This window comes from Vidua chalybeata, chromosome 9 (assembly GCF_026979565.1).
Source record: "Vidua chalybeata isolate OUT-0048 chromosome 9, bVidCha1 merged haplotype, whole genome shotgun sequence".
Classification (NCBI taxonomy): domain Eukaryota; kingdom Metazoa; phylum Chordata; class Aves; order Passeriformes; family Viduidae; genus Vidua; species Vidua chalybeata.
In genome coordinates this window covers 11,051,018-11,063,612 of record NC_071538.1, presented here as the reverse complement: position 1 = coordinate 11,063,612, position 12,595 = coordinate 11,051,018, and the positions used below count along the sequence as shown (strand labels likewise).

The 12,595-nt window shown below is 55.5% G+C and overlaps 1 protein-coding gene across 1 annotated transcript; it reads right to left on the bottom strand.

Moving 5' to 3' along the window:
- Window positions 1-4,311: 4,311 nt before the first annotated feature.
- DMRTA2 (DMRT like family A2) lies at window positions 4,312-7,299 on the bottom strand. Its single transcript, XM_053950504.1, has 2 exons — window positions 6,218-7,299; window positions 4,312-6,040 (listed from the first exon to the last, which is right to left on the bottom strand). The coding sequence occupies exons 1-2, from the start codon at window positions 6,708-6,710 to the stop codon at window positions 5,163-5,165; spliced, it is 1,371 nt and encodes a 456-aa protein (XP_053806479.1). The 5' UTR covers window positions 6,711-7,299; the 3' UTR covers window positions 4,312-5,162.
- Window positions 7,300-12,595: the final 5,296 nt, after the last annotated feature.

The following is a 12,595-nucleotide window of genomic DNA, read 5'->3' as shown; positions in this document are numbered from 1 at the left end:
TTCACCCTCCTCTCCACCCTTCTTTTACCTTTAGGCGTTATCCAGCACCAGAATTTCTTACCAATATACCTTCTCCAGCTGTTTTAGCTCGCACCGCTGTTAGCCAGGGTGAGGCAGTTCATCCCCGTACCCTTTAACCTCTTCCTCCCCCAGGGCAGGTCCCTCGCATTAACAGCACCTCCCCCGCATCAGCACCGCACCCTCCTTCCTGTGCCGCCGCACTCAGTAATTCCCACCAAACCCACAGCCGGCCACACAATTCAACAGTGAATTCAAGGCCAAGGTGGATTGCCCGGCTCCCGGGGCTCCGCTGGCCGAGCCCCGGCCGCTCCCGGGGAAAGGCAGCAGCAGCTCTCGCTGGACATCATCCGCCACCCAGCCACGGGTCAGCAGCATCTCTTCCGCTGGTTACTAGATTCCCTAATTACAAAGAAATGAGGGGTAGTGGCTGGAAAGGAATATCTTCAGGTTAAAGTGTGTGTTTAAATTAATTATGTCTTTTTATCTTTCTTTTTTCTCTCTTTTTTTTTCTTTTTTTTGACGAAGTGTTCTTTTTCCCTAGTAAGCTCGTTTTGGAGATGGGATACAAACCAGCTTTGTGCAGTTTCCGGGGTTTTTTTCCGTGCCTTTTCTTTTCCGAACTTACGGCTAACAGCGGGTTTGTGGGGCTTGTTTGTTTGTTTGTTTGTTTGTGTTTTTTGTTTTGTTTGGTTTTGGTTTTTTTTGGTTTTTTTTCTTAATAAAAAGGTAGAGAAAAATAAAGGGGAAACTGGAAAGGAACAGTAACAGGGGAAAAATATTCTTTTGCAACGGTGTATTAGTATTTCTCTCGAAATTCCGAGAGATGGAAATCGGAATGAATTTTCACGTGCCTCAATTGGTGTTAAAGGCAGCAGAAAACGTAAAACACTCCGTTCCTCTCCCGGTGTAACTCCGCGTCCCTCGCTCGCTTCCATCTGTTGAGTTCCAGACGTGCCGCTGCTGCCCCGGGAGAGCTGCAGCTCCCGGGGCTCCCTGGAAGCCTCCGCCGGCTCTTCCTACGGAGCTGCTCCTCCTCGTTTCTTCCACCTGCTTAATCACATTTAAATATATTAAATACTTTCCCATTGTTGTTCTGGCATAGGAGTTGCCGCAGTTGCCATGGGGATGTTATGACAACACGGGGGGATGCCCGCACCGTGAGAAGAGGCAGAGGTGTCCCCTCGCCGGGGGACGTGGGGAGCTCGTGTGCCTGACACCGGCGCTGCGCTCCCGCCGATGAGATCAGCCCGGGAGCCGCGGGGTACCTGGGGTCGCCCCTGCCCCGGGGAGCACGGAGGAGGGATGGTCGGGAGCGGGGGCGATGGGTGGGACGGTGAGAGCCGCGTTCTCTCAAACGGTGCCACCGGCGGCAGCTGTGTTTGCTCAGCGCCGGCACAAAAGGCCGCCCCGCCCGGTGAGAGGCACCCGGGGCCGGCCCATCCCATCCCATCCCATCCCATCCCATCCCATCCCATCCCATCCCTCCTCTTTGGGCAGCGCCAGGATGTGGGGTTGTTTCCAGCTTGGGAAACGGGGCGGCGAGTCCCGGGACAGCCGCGATAGCGGAGCCGCAGCGCTTCCGTGGCCGCGGGAAAGACAAAGCGGGACTCGGGACTCGCTCCTCGGTCTCTAGTAAAACAACTCGTCCATGTCCCCGCTGGAGCGGCCCTGGCTGCCCAGGGCGCTGCGTGGAAGCAGGGCCACCACCCTTCCCTGTCGTGGGTGTCCCCCTGGCCCCAAGCAGCGGACAGGGGACACTCCGGGCCGGCGCCGGGGAAGCGACACCAGCTCCGAGCCTCCTCCACCCGCGGGGCCTCGGCAGCCAGCCGGCTTTGCAGAGGGGTGGGGAAGAGGCGGCTCTGGGAAGCGTGGGAGGGTAGCGGGGTTCCCCCCTCAGGCTGCGAACTAAACTGGCCAGCCTGGAAAAGGCCGCCCCGCTGCCCTCCCCGGCCTCGCCCAGCCCGCCGGGCTCAGCCCGAGCCGGGCCCCGCCGCCGGCCCGCCCGGCCGGGCTGCCGAGGCTGCCTCGCAGCGAGCACGGCGCGGGGAGGTTCATTTTAGGTGAAGGAATGTCATTTCGCTACTAAATGGTTAGTCTAATTTGATCTTTATTATGCTGTGGATTAGGACTGATTCATATTAAACACGAGTGCAGTTAATATAACTCTGGAACGTGTCCCGCTGTATGTACAGCGGCCGCTGCTACAGCTCCGCCGCTTCCTGCGACCCGTGGATTAAGATTTAATTAACAGGGAAGTTTGCGAGCGCTCACCCGCAGCCTCTCTGCTTCACAAATAATTTATACTCGGTTCCGCCGATTTTTATTCAAGTGACAGCGTTTTATTTTACTCTAAAAGGGACCTGAATATTTTATGTTCTGCCAGAGGCTTCTGTATACGAACCTCTCCGAAGCAGCTCCAAACCCAAGGGATTTTTTTTTTTTTAATCTATGGGAATTACTTCAGTACGATAATTTATCAGAGACACACCCCCCCACACACTTCCTCCTACTCCCCGCCCCCCCAAATCTAACTGCCTAAACTACCCGTATGAAAGTTAATCGTCGTGATCCCCATTGTCGGTTGTATAAATCCAAGCTCAAGCCAACCTCTGAGACACGGCAACAATTCTGATAAATTGTCCTGCTCGCCTAACTACACAAGAATGGCTTTTATAATTAAAAGGGGAGCTGAGTTAAATCAACAGCTCCTAAGCCCTTCTCAACAGGGCTAGAATAGGAGAAATGTGGCGACCTGATTTCTTTAAGTAGCAGCTCTTTGTAGCTCGTTCATAATCGTAGATATGGAAACCCATCCTGCACAAAGTCAGCTGCCAACCAAAAAAGAAAAAAAATAGAAAAAAGTTTATTCAGATGCTCAACGTCCATCTTTTTTTTTTTCCCAGTCTAACATAACCCTAGCACTTTATAACCAAACAGACAACTCCTTTTCCAATTAAAGTGGAATTAGGAAACTCAATCAAATTAGCTCACTATTAAAGCCCTTCTTTATTAAACCGTTTTATTGTAGTAATATTAAGTTTCACCCGCTCTTGGAACACGAGACTTTAAAAAGTTTCCCTTGCTATATTGATTTGGCTGCTCCCAGGATGGACTGGGGTCAAAAGTATTTGCCTAGGTGTAATTTGCAATATTTACTTACTTTTTTGCTTTTTTGTTGGGGTTTTGTTTTGGGTTTGGTTTTGGGTTTTTTTTTTTGTTTGTTTGTTTGTTTTTTTTTTTTAAGAAAATCATAAAATTGTATCCAAGTTGATCAATCGCATGCAGGATGGAAGAATTGCGTTTTGATGCAATTTGATTTTACCCAGGAGCTTCCCTCCATAGCTGCGGCAGGACTCCTGTCCTCCCAGCCCCACCAGTATATTAACTGGTTGGTAGAAGCCGCGCTGGCAGCTCCCAGCCAATGTTTACACAGTTATATTTGAAGTGAGAAAGTAAACAGTCCAGCTGTGCCACGGAGCGGTTCGCTGGGATTAGGTTTCCATACCAACCAACTTTAGGAGCTTTTACAGTCTTAATTCAACCATGCACTGAACTTGTTCTTTGTGAGTAATAGTTTTCCTGGGCCAAACACTCCCAGGACTGGCAAGAAAGTCACGCTCCGGCCTTCGGCGGGATCCCCTCTCGGGATGCACGGGGGCACGCCCGCTGCCCCCCGCTCATCCCAATACAGAAATAAATAGAGGCAGGAAAGACCTTCTTACATTTTGATCTCAGAGAACATTTGGACACCATTGCCAAAAAAAAAAAAAAAATAGAGAGAGAGAGAGAAAAAAGAAAAAAATTTAAAAAGCCATGCAAGTAGCCTTTACCTTCGGATGAGGGTGAAGGACACACAGCTCTGAAAACAGAGAAACCTTCCCTGCGCTGATTTTAACTCATCCACCTCTGCCGCAAATGCACCTTTACATTCTGAAAAATCGTCATTATTATAGATCCCTGTGCCTATTTTGACACAAAAAACAACTGAAAGGCATAATCCAATTTCAGACACGAGGTGTAAAACCTTATTGTTGCTACACAACCCGCGGTTCGCAAGGTGGGATTTGATTTAACCAGGCTTCTCTTTGTGACAATGCCAAATTTCCAAATTTCCTAAATATGTCAAAAACCATCAAGATACCGAAGGGAGAAATCCTGATTAAATTTATACCTCTGTAGGTTTTCTGGGGATTTTTTTTTCTGCAGGCATAAATAAGAAAAAGACTAGAACCAGAAATAAATGTATTTGACAATTTCAGTTGATAAGGAATTTGCTTTTGCTTGCACGCTTCATTTTTATTTATAAATTTATCTGAAGAATATCTAGTTTGACCATGATAAAAATGTAGTAAACATGTTTGTACTATTTGCATAAACTCCTTTAAATATTGAATGTACTTGTCAAATGAATTTCCCAAAACACATTTCCATCATATCATAAAATACCACTTGCCATTCATAAGACCAATTTTTTTTTAATAGAAAATAACATTTATTTCTATGAAATGGAAACACAGAATTACCTGTTAGAAACAGCAAGAAGTTTGCTACATCGGAACAAGAAAGCAATTTTCTTGCAGATCACAAATGAAGGAGGCTTATTAAACCATCATACACCATTGGCGCCAGGGTCCTACGGACAGTTACAAATATATCTACTTTCCAATGTTATATACAGACCGCAACGTTTCTGGGGGCGAGAAGGAAAAGGTTTTCAATTTGACAATGTTTCATCTATATGCCTGGTAAGTATTACAATGCGCTGCCTAACCTTTAGCTTAACGTTAATACCAAGTTCACCTACGAGTTACATTAATAACTTAGATTTCCATTTTATAACATTATACACTTGCTAGTATACATATATATATATATGTATGTGTGTGGGAAAGAGCGCGCGCGTGTGTGTGTGTGTGCACACCCCACGACGCGCTGAGGATATCCATGCTTATGGCCATAAGCAACAAAGAGTGACTCATGTCTGGACAATGAAAGTGCACCTTTATCACCTTAATACACCTACGCCTGTCCGCGCCGGGCTCTGCACGCAACCACCGCCTGCACGGGGGAGAGGAAGCCACCCGTGTCCGTCCACCCGTGCCTACCTAGCTACCTCTACAGAGACGAGCTTTAGGAAGCCGCTATTGCTTCTCGGGGGTGTTGTTGACCATGGGCCCGTAGAGCCCGCTGGAGTACACCTGCTCCTTGTGCACGGCCGAGCGGTCCCGCATCAGGTCGCTGAAGGCGTAGTCCACGGGCGGCCGGAACCCCAGCGTGGGCATCAGCCCGGCCGTGGAGTAGGGGGTCATGAAGGCCAGTCCCCGGCTGTGCGCCGAGTAGGCGAGGCGCAGCGGGTTCAGTCCCAGGTGGGTGCCCAGGGGGTAGGCGCCGGCCTCGGCCCCGAAGTGCGTGGCGTTGGGCTGCAGCGGGGAGAAAGCGGAGCGGCTGCCCAGCGTGCCGATGGCCGGAGCCATGGCGCCGGCGATCAAGGGCCGGTGGTGGGCGGCGGCGGCGGCGGCGGGGGGCGGCAGGCCCTGCAAGGCGCCGTCCCGGGCCCAGGCCTCCTCGGGGCCCTTCTCCGGGCCGCGGTTGTTGAGGATCTGCTCGATGGCCTGTACCACGTCCCCGCCGCAGCCCTGCAGCACCAGCTCCAGCACGCTGCGCTTGTGCGCCGGGAAGACGCGCGTCAGGATGTCGATGGGAGTCCGCTGCCGGCCGCCGGCCGAGGGCGACGGGTCCTGCTCGTCCTTGTCCGCCTCTGAGCCCGAGTCCGAGCCCAGCGGGCTGATGGAGCCCGGGCTCTCCTCCCCCTCCTTCGGGCCCTTGGAGACGGGTGAGCTCAGGAAGGACTCGCCGTCCCCGTTCTCCGAGCCCGAGCCGTGGCGAGCATCTGGGGAGGAGGTGCCGGGCACGGACTCGCCGTCCGGGGAGAGGGGCTTCCCGCCCGCCTGCTGCGGGGTGACGGCGCGGCTCGGCAGCAGCGTCTTGGGGAACAGCTCGAACTTCTGCATCTTGGACTCTGCGGGTCGGGGGAAGAGAGACCGTCAGTGGGGCTGCCGCGGCGGGCCCCGCGGGGCAGCCCCGGCCGTCGGCGGGGCCACCCACCTGCTGCTCCGCGCCCCGCTCATCTCCCGCCGCCTCTCCAGGCCCCTTCCCCCCATCACCACCGCTCCGAGGGCTCGCAGCGCGGCCTTACCTGAGGCGCCGGCGCCTCCCTCGCCGCCGGCCCCGGCGCAGACGGAGCCGAACACCTCGTACGCGGGCCGGGGCGGGATGATGCCGTTGGCGGCCGCCAGCGCCAGCCCCTCGGCCGTGCCGTAGAGCAGCTGGAGCTCGCGGGCCTCGTTCTCCTCCTGCGCCTGCTGCCGGCGCAGCGCCACCTGAGCGGCCATGACGCGCTGGCGCTCGGCGATGAGGGTGCACTTGGCGCACATGCAGTCCTTCCAGCGGCAGTACCGCTTGTGGCCCTTCAGCGCCGACACCACCCCGTGGTTGCGGCACCGGGCGCACTTGGGCGTCCGCGGGTACTTCTCGGCCGCCCGCAGCAGCAGCGGCGGCGCCCGCAGCAAGCTCCCGGCCACGCTCACCGGCAGCGTGGCCGCCGCCGCGGCCGCCGCGGCCGCCACCGAGCTGGGGGGCACCGGGGGGGGCGCGGCGGGTACGCTAGGCAGCTCCGACCGCAGCTCCATCCCGGCGAGCCCGCCCCGAGAGAGCGGCCCCCCCTCCCCGGCCTCCCCCAAAGCGACGCGGGGCGGGGGAGCCCCTGCGCCGCAGCCGCGCCCGGGCGCGGAGAGGCTCCCGTTGCCTTCAAGCGCAATCACGAGTGGGGGGCACACAGAGCCCCGGGAGCGGGCATGCAAACCCCAGCGCCTGTCCTCTCGCCTCGCTCGACGGCCCCGTCCCCCCGCACCAGCACACGGCCCCGGAGCGGGGTTCAAGTGAGGAAGGGCCCGTCGGAAGCCGTTCCACCCCCTCCTCCCCTCCGCGCCCGAAAAGCAAAGCTAACACAAGAAAATCCAAGAAAACTTAGATCACTCTCGCTTCCTCGCTCTCCGTGCGCATCTGGCGGGGCAGCACCAAGTTCATCGCGCCAGGCTCAAAGCCGAGCTCTCCCGTCCGCTCTTGCGGGGTCGCCGCTCCCCACGGCGCCCCGGTGCAACCCGAGCTGCTCGCTAAGTTCCGTTCCCCCGTCCCCCTGTAACTGCGGCCACAGACTAGCAGTGTCCCTTCAAAGAACAATCCGGCACCTTCAACGACAGGATCCCTCGCCACGAGCCGCAGAGGCTAAAATCCAGCAGAGAATAGAATAGCGAAAAAAAAAAAAAAAAAAAAAAAAAAAAAAGTCGCCCCGTCTCCCGAGCAGCACCTCCGCAGCCGGGCGGAGGAGCCGGGCTCATCCGCCGCGACGAGCCCGGAGCAGGCGGGCAGAGCGGCGGCCAGGCCGGGCCGGGCCGGGCCGGGCGCGGAGCCCCCCGGGACGCGGTGCGGCCGGAGCGGAGCGGAGCGCGCTGCCCGCCGCGCCGCGCGCCGCCACTCGCGCTATTGTTGCGGCCCGCGTTGCCATTAGGCAACATTTGACAACAATGTGGCGCCTGCCATTGGCCAGGGCCCGCGGGCGCCGCGCTGATTGGCCGCCCCGCGCTCCGCCGCGGCCGCCCGAGCGCGCCGCGCCCGCGGAGCGCCGGGAGCGTCCGGGGGGCACCGCGGGGACAGCGGGGCAGCGTGGGCGTGGGTGTGCCTGAAAACACTGCCCGCTCCCCCGCCACCTGAGGGTTTGGCCCTCTTTTCCTTTCCTTTCCTTTTTTTTTTTTTTAATTCATTGGAAACGGTACTTGCCAACCGTTTGATATATTTTTTTTTCCTGGGTGTTACTTGTCAAAAGGGGAGGGGGGAATATGCTGTGCAAGGTGACAGTTCAATTTATGGTCTCTCCCCTCCCCTTGGAGATTTTGTTTTATGATAGTACGTAACGACGCCTCTCTCCTTCCTTCCTTCCTTCCTTCCTTCCTTCCTTCCTTCCTTCCTTCCTTCCTTCCTTCCTTCCTTCCTTCCTTCCTTCCTTCCTTCCTTCCTTCCTTCCTTCCTTCCTTCCTTCCTTCCTTCCTTCCTTCCTTCCTTCCTTCCTTCCTTCCTTCCTTCCTTCCTTCCTTCCTTCCTTCCTTCCTTCCTTCCTTCCTTCCTTCCTTCCTTCCTTCCTTCCTTCCTTCCTTCCTTCCTTCCTTCCTTCCTTCCTTCCTTCCTTCCTTCCTTCCTTCCTTCCTTCCTTCCTTCCTTCCTCCCTTCCTTCCTTCCTCCTTCCTTCCTTCCTTCCTCCCTTCCTTCCTTCCTTCTCTCCCTTCCTTCCTTCTCTCCCTTCCTTCCTTCTCTCCCTTCCTTCTCTCCCCTCTTCTCTTTCTCTCTCCCCACTCCCTCTCTCTCTCTCTCTCCACACCCGCAGGTGAATTCACAAGTGCTGCCGCAGCAGGAGAAGCCCGAGGTGAGTATGATTTTCCATCCTTTCTCTGCACTTTAGCCTGGGGGAGCCCTGCCCGCCCTTCGCTCCCCGGAAAGTAAAGTTCGTTCTTTCTTTCTCCTGCCAGCTGTTTGCGTGACTACATGTTCAACAGGCGCCTTCCCCGCGGGGACAATAAACCCGAGGGACTGATTTTTGAGGAGGAGGAGGCTGCCGGGCTGGTAACTGTATATTAACCCCGGAGCTTTTGTTTTAGCATCAGCCACCCGGGTTTGACGTCACCTTCGCTGGTAGCGGGAGGAGGTAGCACTTCGGTGGGAAATAACGCCGTCTCCTTTCCCCAGGGTTCTCCCCTCTCTTTCCCACGAGGGATCTCCGTCCTCCTCGGCACTTTTCTCTGAAGTTTTTTTTTTCACATGAGTCCTTGCTCGTAGCGGGAACCGTCTGCCGGTGGTAGGGGCCTCCTCCCGCCGACTCAGCATCCCCACCTGCGCTCCCACGCCGCGAGAGCTGTTCCCGGTGCCTTCCCGGGGTGGGTGCCCCGGGAGCTGCGGGCCCCGAGCCGGGAGGAGAGAAAGCCCCGGCACTTCTCGGAGCGTGCTGGCCCTGCCGGCCCTGCCTGCCTCTTCCTCCGCGGGCTGGACACCGCGCAGGGCCGCGGGACAGCCCCGCTGCAGGACGCGCAGCGCTCGCTGATGCTGCGATGACTTTTCCCCTTGGTCACTCTCCTTCCGTGGTTGCGAAAAGCACAATTGCAGAGCCCTCCAAATTTTCAATATTTTTATTACACTTACATCCGTCTTCCTCTTTTTTCTTTTTCTTTTTTTTTTTTTTTTGGACACGAATTGAGCGCTTTCCTACCCGATTTTCTGCGGGCGCAGCTGCCGCCCACTCCTCTTGATTTAGGTGTTATAACACCTTCATTTATTACAGCAGCCAAGTCAAAATATCCGATTTAATTTTATTCGCAACCACTGATTTTATTCTCCGGGGAGTATTACTCTAACCATCTGATTTAATTGGGAATTCGTAGAACTCCATCAGACATAATAAGAAACATTTAAAATATTGCTTTATGTTTGTTTAACATGGAGAAAATATTCTCCCTTTTTCCTGGCAGTTTTGTTTGGGGTTGCGATGGGGTTTTTTCCAGCAAATACCTTCCATTTCCCCCCCGAGGCAGCTCGCCACCAGCAACAACACAGGACGGGTTACGTCGATTTCCCCCATTCCCTTGTCTTTCAGCTCTGACTTCAATTAAAGGGCTGGGTTATCCTTTCCGTTTATGGCGGGTTAAAACTATCTATTTTGGAAACAACCATGGGAAAAAAAAACAATCAACAAACAAACAAGCACAACAAAACAAAAAAAAACAGCCCAACCCAAGAGTGGGTCAGTAATCAGCCGGTGAAACGCGGTGGTTTCTGTTCGGAGCCTCAGGCTTTCAGTAACATTGCAAACGGCGGTGTTGAAGTTGGAAGACACAACGTGCAGCATTTCTGTCCCAAGGCTCTTGCCTGCAGCACGGCCCCGCTCGCTGTGACACGCGGAGCTGGGGTGCGGTGTCCCAGAGCTGGGCACGTAAACGCCCAGCGCCTGTTTCTGCTGTTCGTCCAAAGCCAGCAGAGGACACCCCCTCGTCCAAAAAGCTTGGTCATGTGCTGGTTTTAAATGTTACACTCAGTATCAATCCGACATCGTAGTAAAAAGGGTTTTTTTAAATAAAAACTTTGAAATTGCAAGAATATGTAACGCATCTCCAGGATTCAGCAAGTTCTGAGGACATTTGTCCAAATCTCCCCCAATTTCAGGGGCGCTTGACGGTTTCCCACGCCCCGCTCCCCTCCGGCCGCCCGCAGGGCCGGCAGCGGCCCCGGCAGGCTCCCGGAGGCGGAGGGGGCAGAAAGCGAAGCCGCCGCTCCCGGGAAGCGCCGCTCTTCGCCGGGGTCGCTCCTGACCCGGAGCCGAGGCCTCTTCTCGGACTCGGCACCCTGCTCCGAGCTCAGGGAGACTCTGCCTTTCCGCTTTCCAGGAGGGAAATGGCTGGAGGGGCCGCTTCCAACCGGGACCCAACTATTCCTATGTTGCTCTTTTCTTACGACGTGCGTTTAGAAAAGGAAAGCCCGGAATCACACTTCTCACCGGTTTGACATTTTAACAGTAATAATAATTTCTCCCCTGTCCGTATTTTCCTTTGAAAACTTTCGCTGTGAACCCAGACAGTGCGCACATTTCACAGATTTATTCAAACCAACCACCCCTAAGCTGTGAGTTCGCCCGGACCAGCAGAGGCGCGGCCAGGACTTGCCGCGGGCTCGGGGCTCTCTCGAGCTCTGTCCCGGCCTGCCAGAGCCCAGTGTGTGTGCGAGTACGGACGGGAGGCAGCGGGGAGGTGGATGCTCTCCCCCCACCCCTCCCTTTTTCCTCCCTTCTCTACTACTGCAATTCATTTCTGTTTGACGAGGCACAATAAAATCTTCTTGTACATCCCTGCTCCCGTGTCTTTCTGGGGGAGGGATGTTTGTTTTAGGCACGCACAGAGCAGCCGCGCTCCCGCTGCCCGGGCGGGACGTAGAAAGAGAAATTCATTTCTCCAAACCCGGTGAAATGCGACTTTAAAGCCCCCGAGACTGGTCTCGCTCCCAGCTTGGCTCTGGGAGCAACTCCCAGCGTCAAACCACGAGAGGAACTCGGGCTTGGACCCAGCTCCTCTCCTCCTCCCAGCAGGCGCTGGCCGGGCCACGCAGAGCAGCCCGGGCTGGCACCGGGCGCCTGGGCCGGCTCCAGGGAGCGGGGCGGGTGCCCTGCCCGGGCCGGGAGCGGAAAGACGCCGACCTCCGGAGCCACCGGGGCTAAAGGGTGCTAGAGGCAACCCCACGGTGGTCAGGGCGGCCCGCGCCCTCCAGACGCGTGAAAGTCAATACTACTTCGTTACAGGGATGACCAGAGACGCCGCGTTTCGTTGCGCGGCGCCCCGGTTGCTGCTCAGTTATCCCCGCCGGGCGTTTGACTCTGGCAGCATCCAGAAACGCTCCACGGCCCAGCGCTCACGGCTGGGTCAGCCCGCTAAAACACGTTAGGGATTTAATATATTTATTCTGAAGAAGCCCCGATTTCTCCGGTGTTTCTTTCTCTCCTCACTCCCCTTGATTCACCTAAAGGCTTCCTGTGTACGGCTGCTCCGGTGCCCAAGTTCGAGAGGGCTGCAGCAACGGTGCTGCTGCAGCTTCCCCCAGTTGCAGTAGTAAAATCTTAATTAAAAAGCGCCCGGCTATTGGCTGCCATGCGGGGGAAGGGACACGCACGCCCGCAGGCAGCGCAGCCCTCGGAAGCATCCCAGAGAAATATAGTTCTTGATTAGTGTATTTTCATCTCGTTCTTAGCGGAAGACAGTTTGTAAGTACCTGCTAATGTTAGTGCTCTTTAAGGTTTCAATTGTTCTAGAGGGTTTGCCATTGACTTTTTCATTATTTACCTACTGAATCAAAGTAAGCAAATGCCATCTGTTTCCCTGCTGCTATCATCTTCACTTTTAATTATCCGCCCAGCCGCCTAATAGAGATGATATTAAACTAAATCTTTTTGACATTAAAAGTAATTATCCCCAAACCAATATTACAAGAATGAAAATTACCACCACCACTACCCCCCTCTTCAAGAAAAAGGCACATTCCTTCTAGTCCAGGCAACCTCTTCAGATCCGGAGCGAGGAAAGGGAGACGGAACTCCCGTTAGTCCGGACTTCTCAAGTATTTGAAACATTATTAACTCGATTTCCCGGCTCCCAGTGGGGGAGGAAAAAGCGACAAGGGGGAAAGATTTGTGGAAGAAAATAAGGGAAATTCGGGGCTCCTCGCACTCCTGCGCGGGCGCCTCTTCTCCCGCAGCCCGGCGGTCGTACGGGGGGAACCCACACCGGGGCGGGCGGCGGGGCCGGGGCTGCCCGACCCCTCGGGGATCCGCCAAGGCCGGCGCAGGTACTCAACCCCCGTCTTTGCGGGAAGAGCACATTCCAAAAACACGGACACGCGGCCCTCGAAGGGCTTCGCACCATCCCGCGGCACCGGCCGCGCGCATCGCGCTGGCGTTGCGGGAACGGTCATTAGAGGGACACTGGGATCG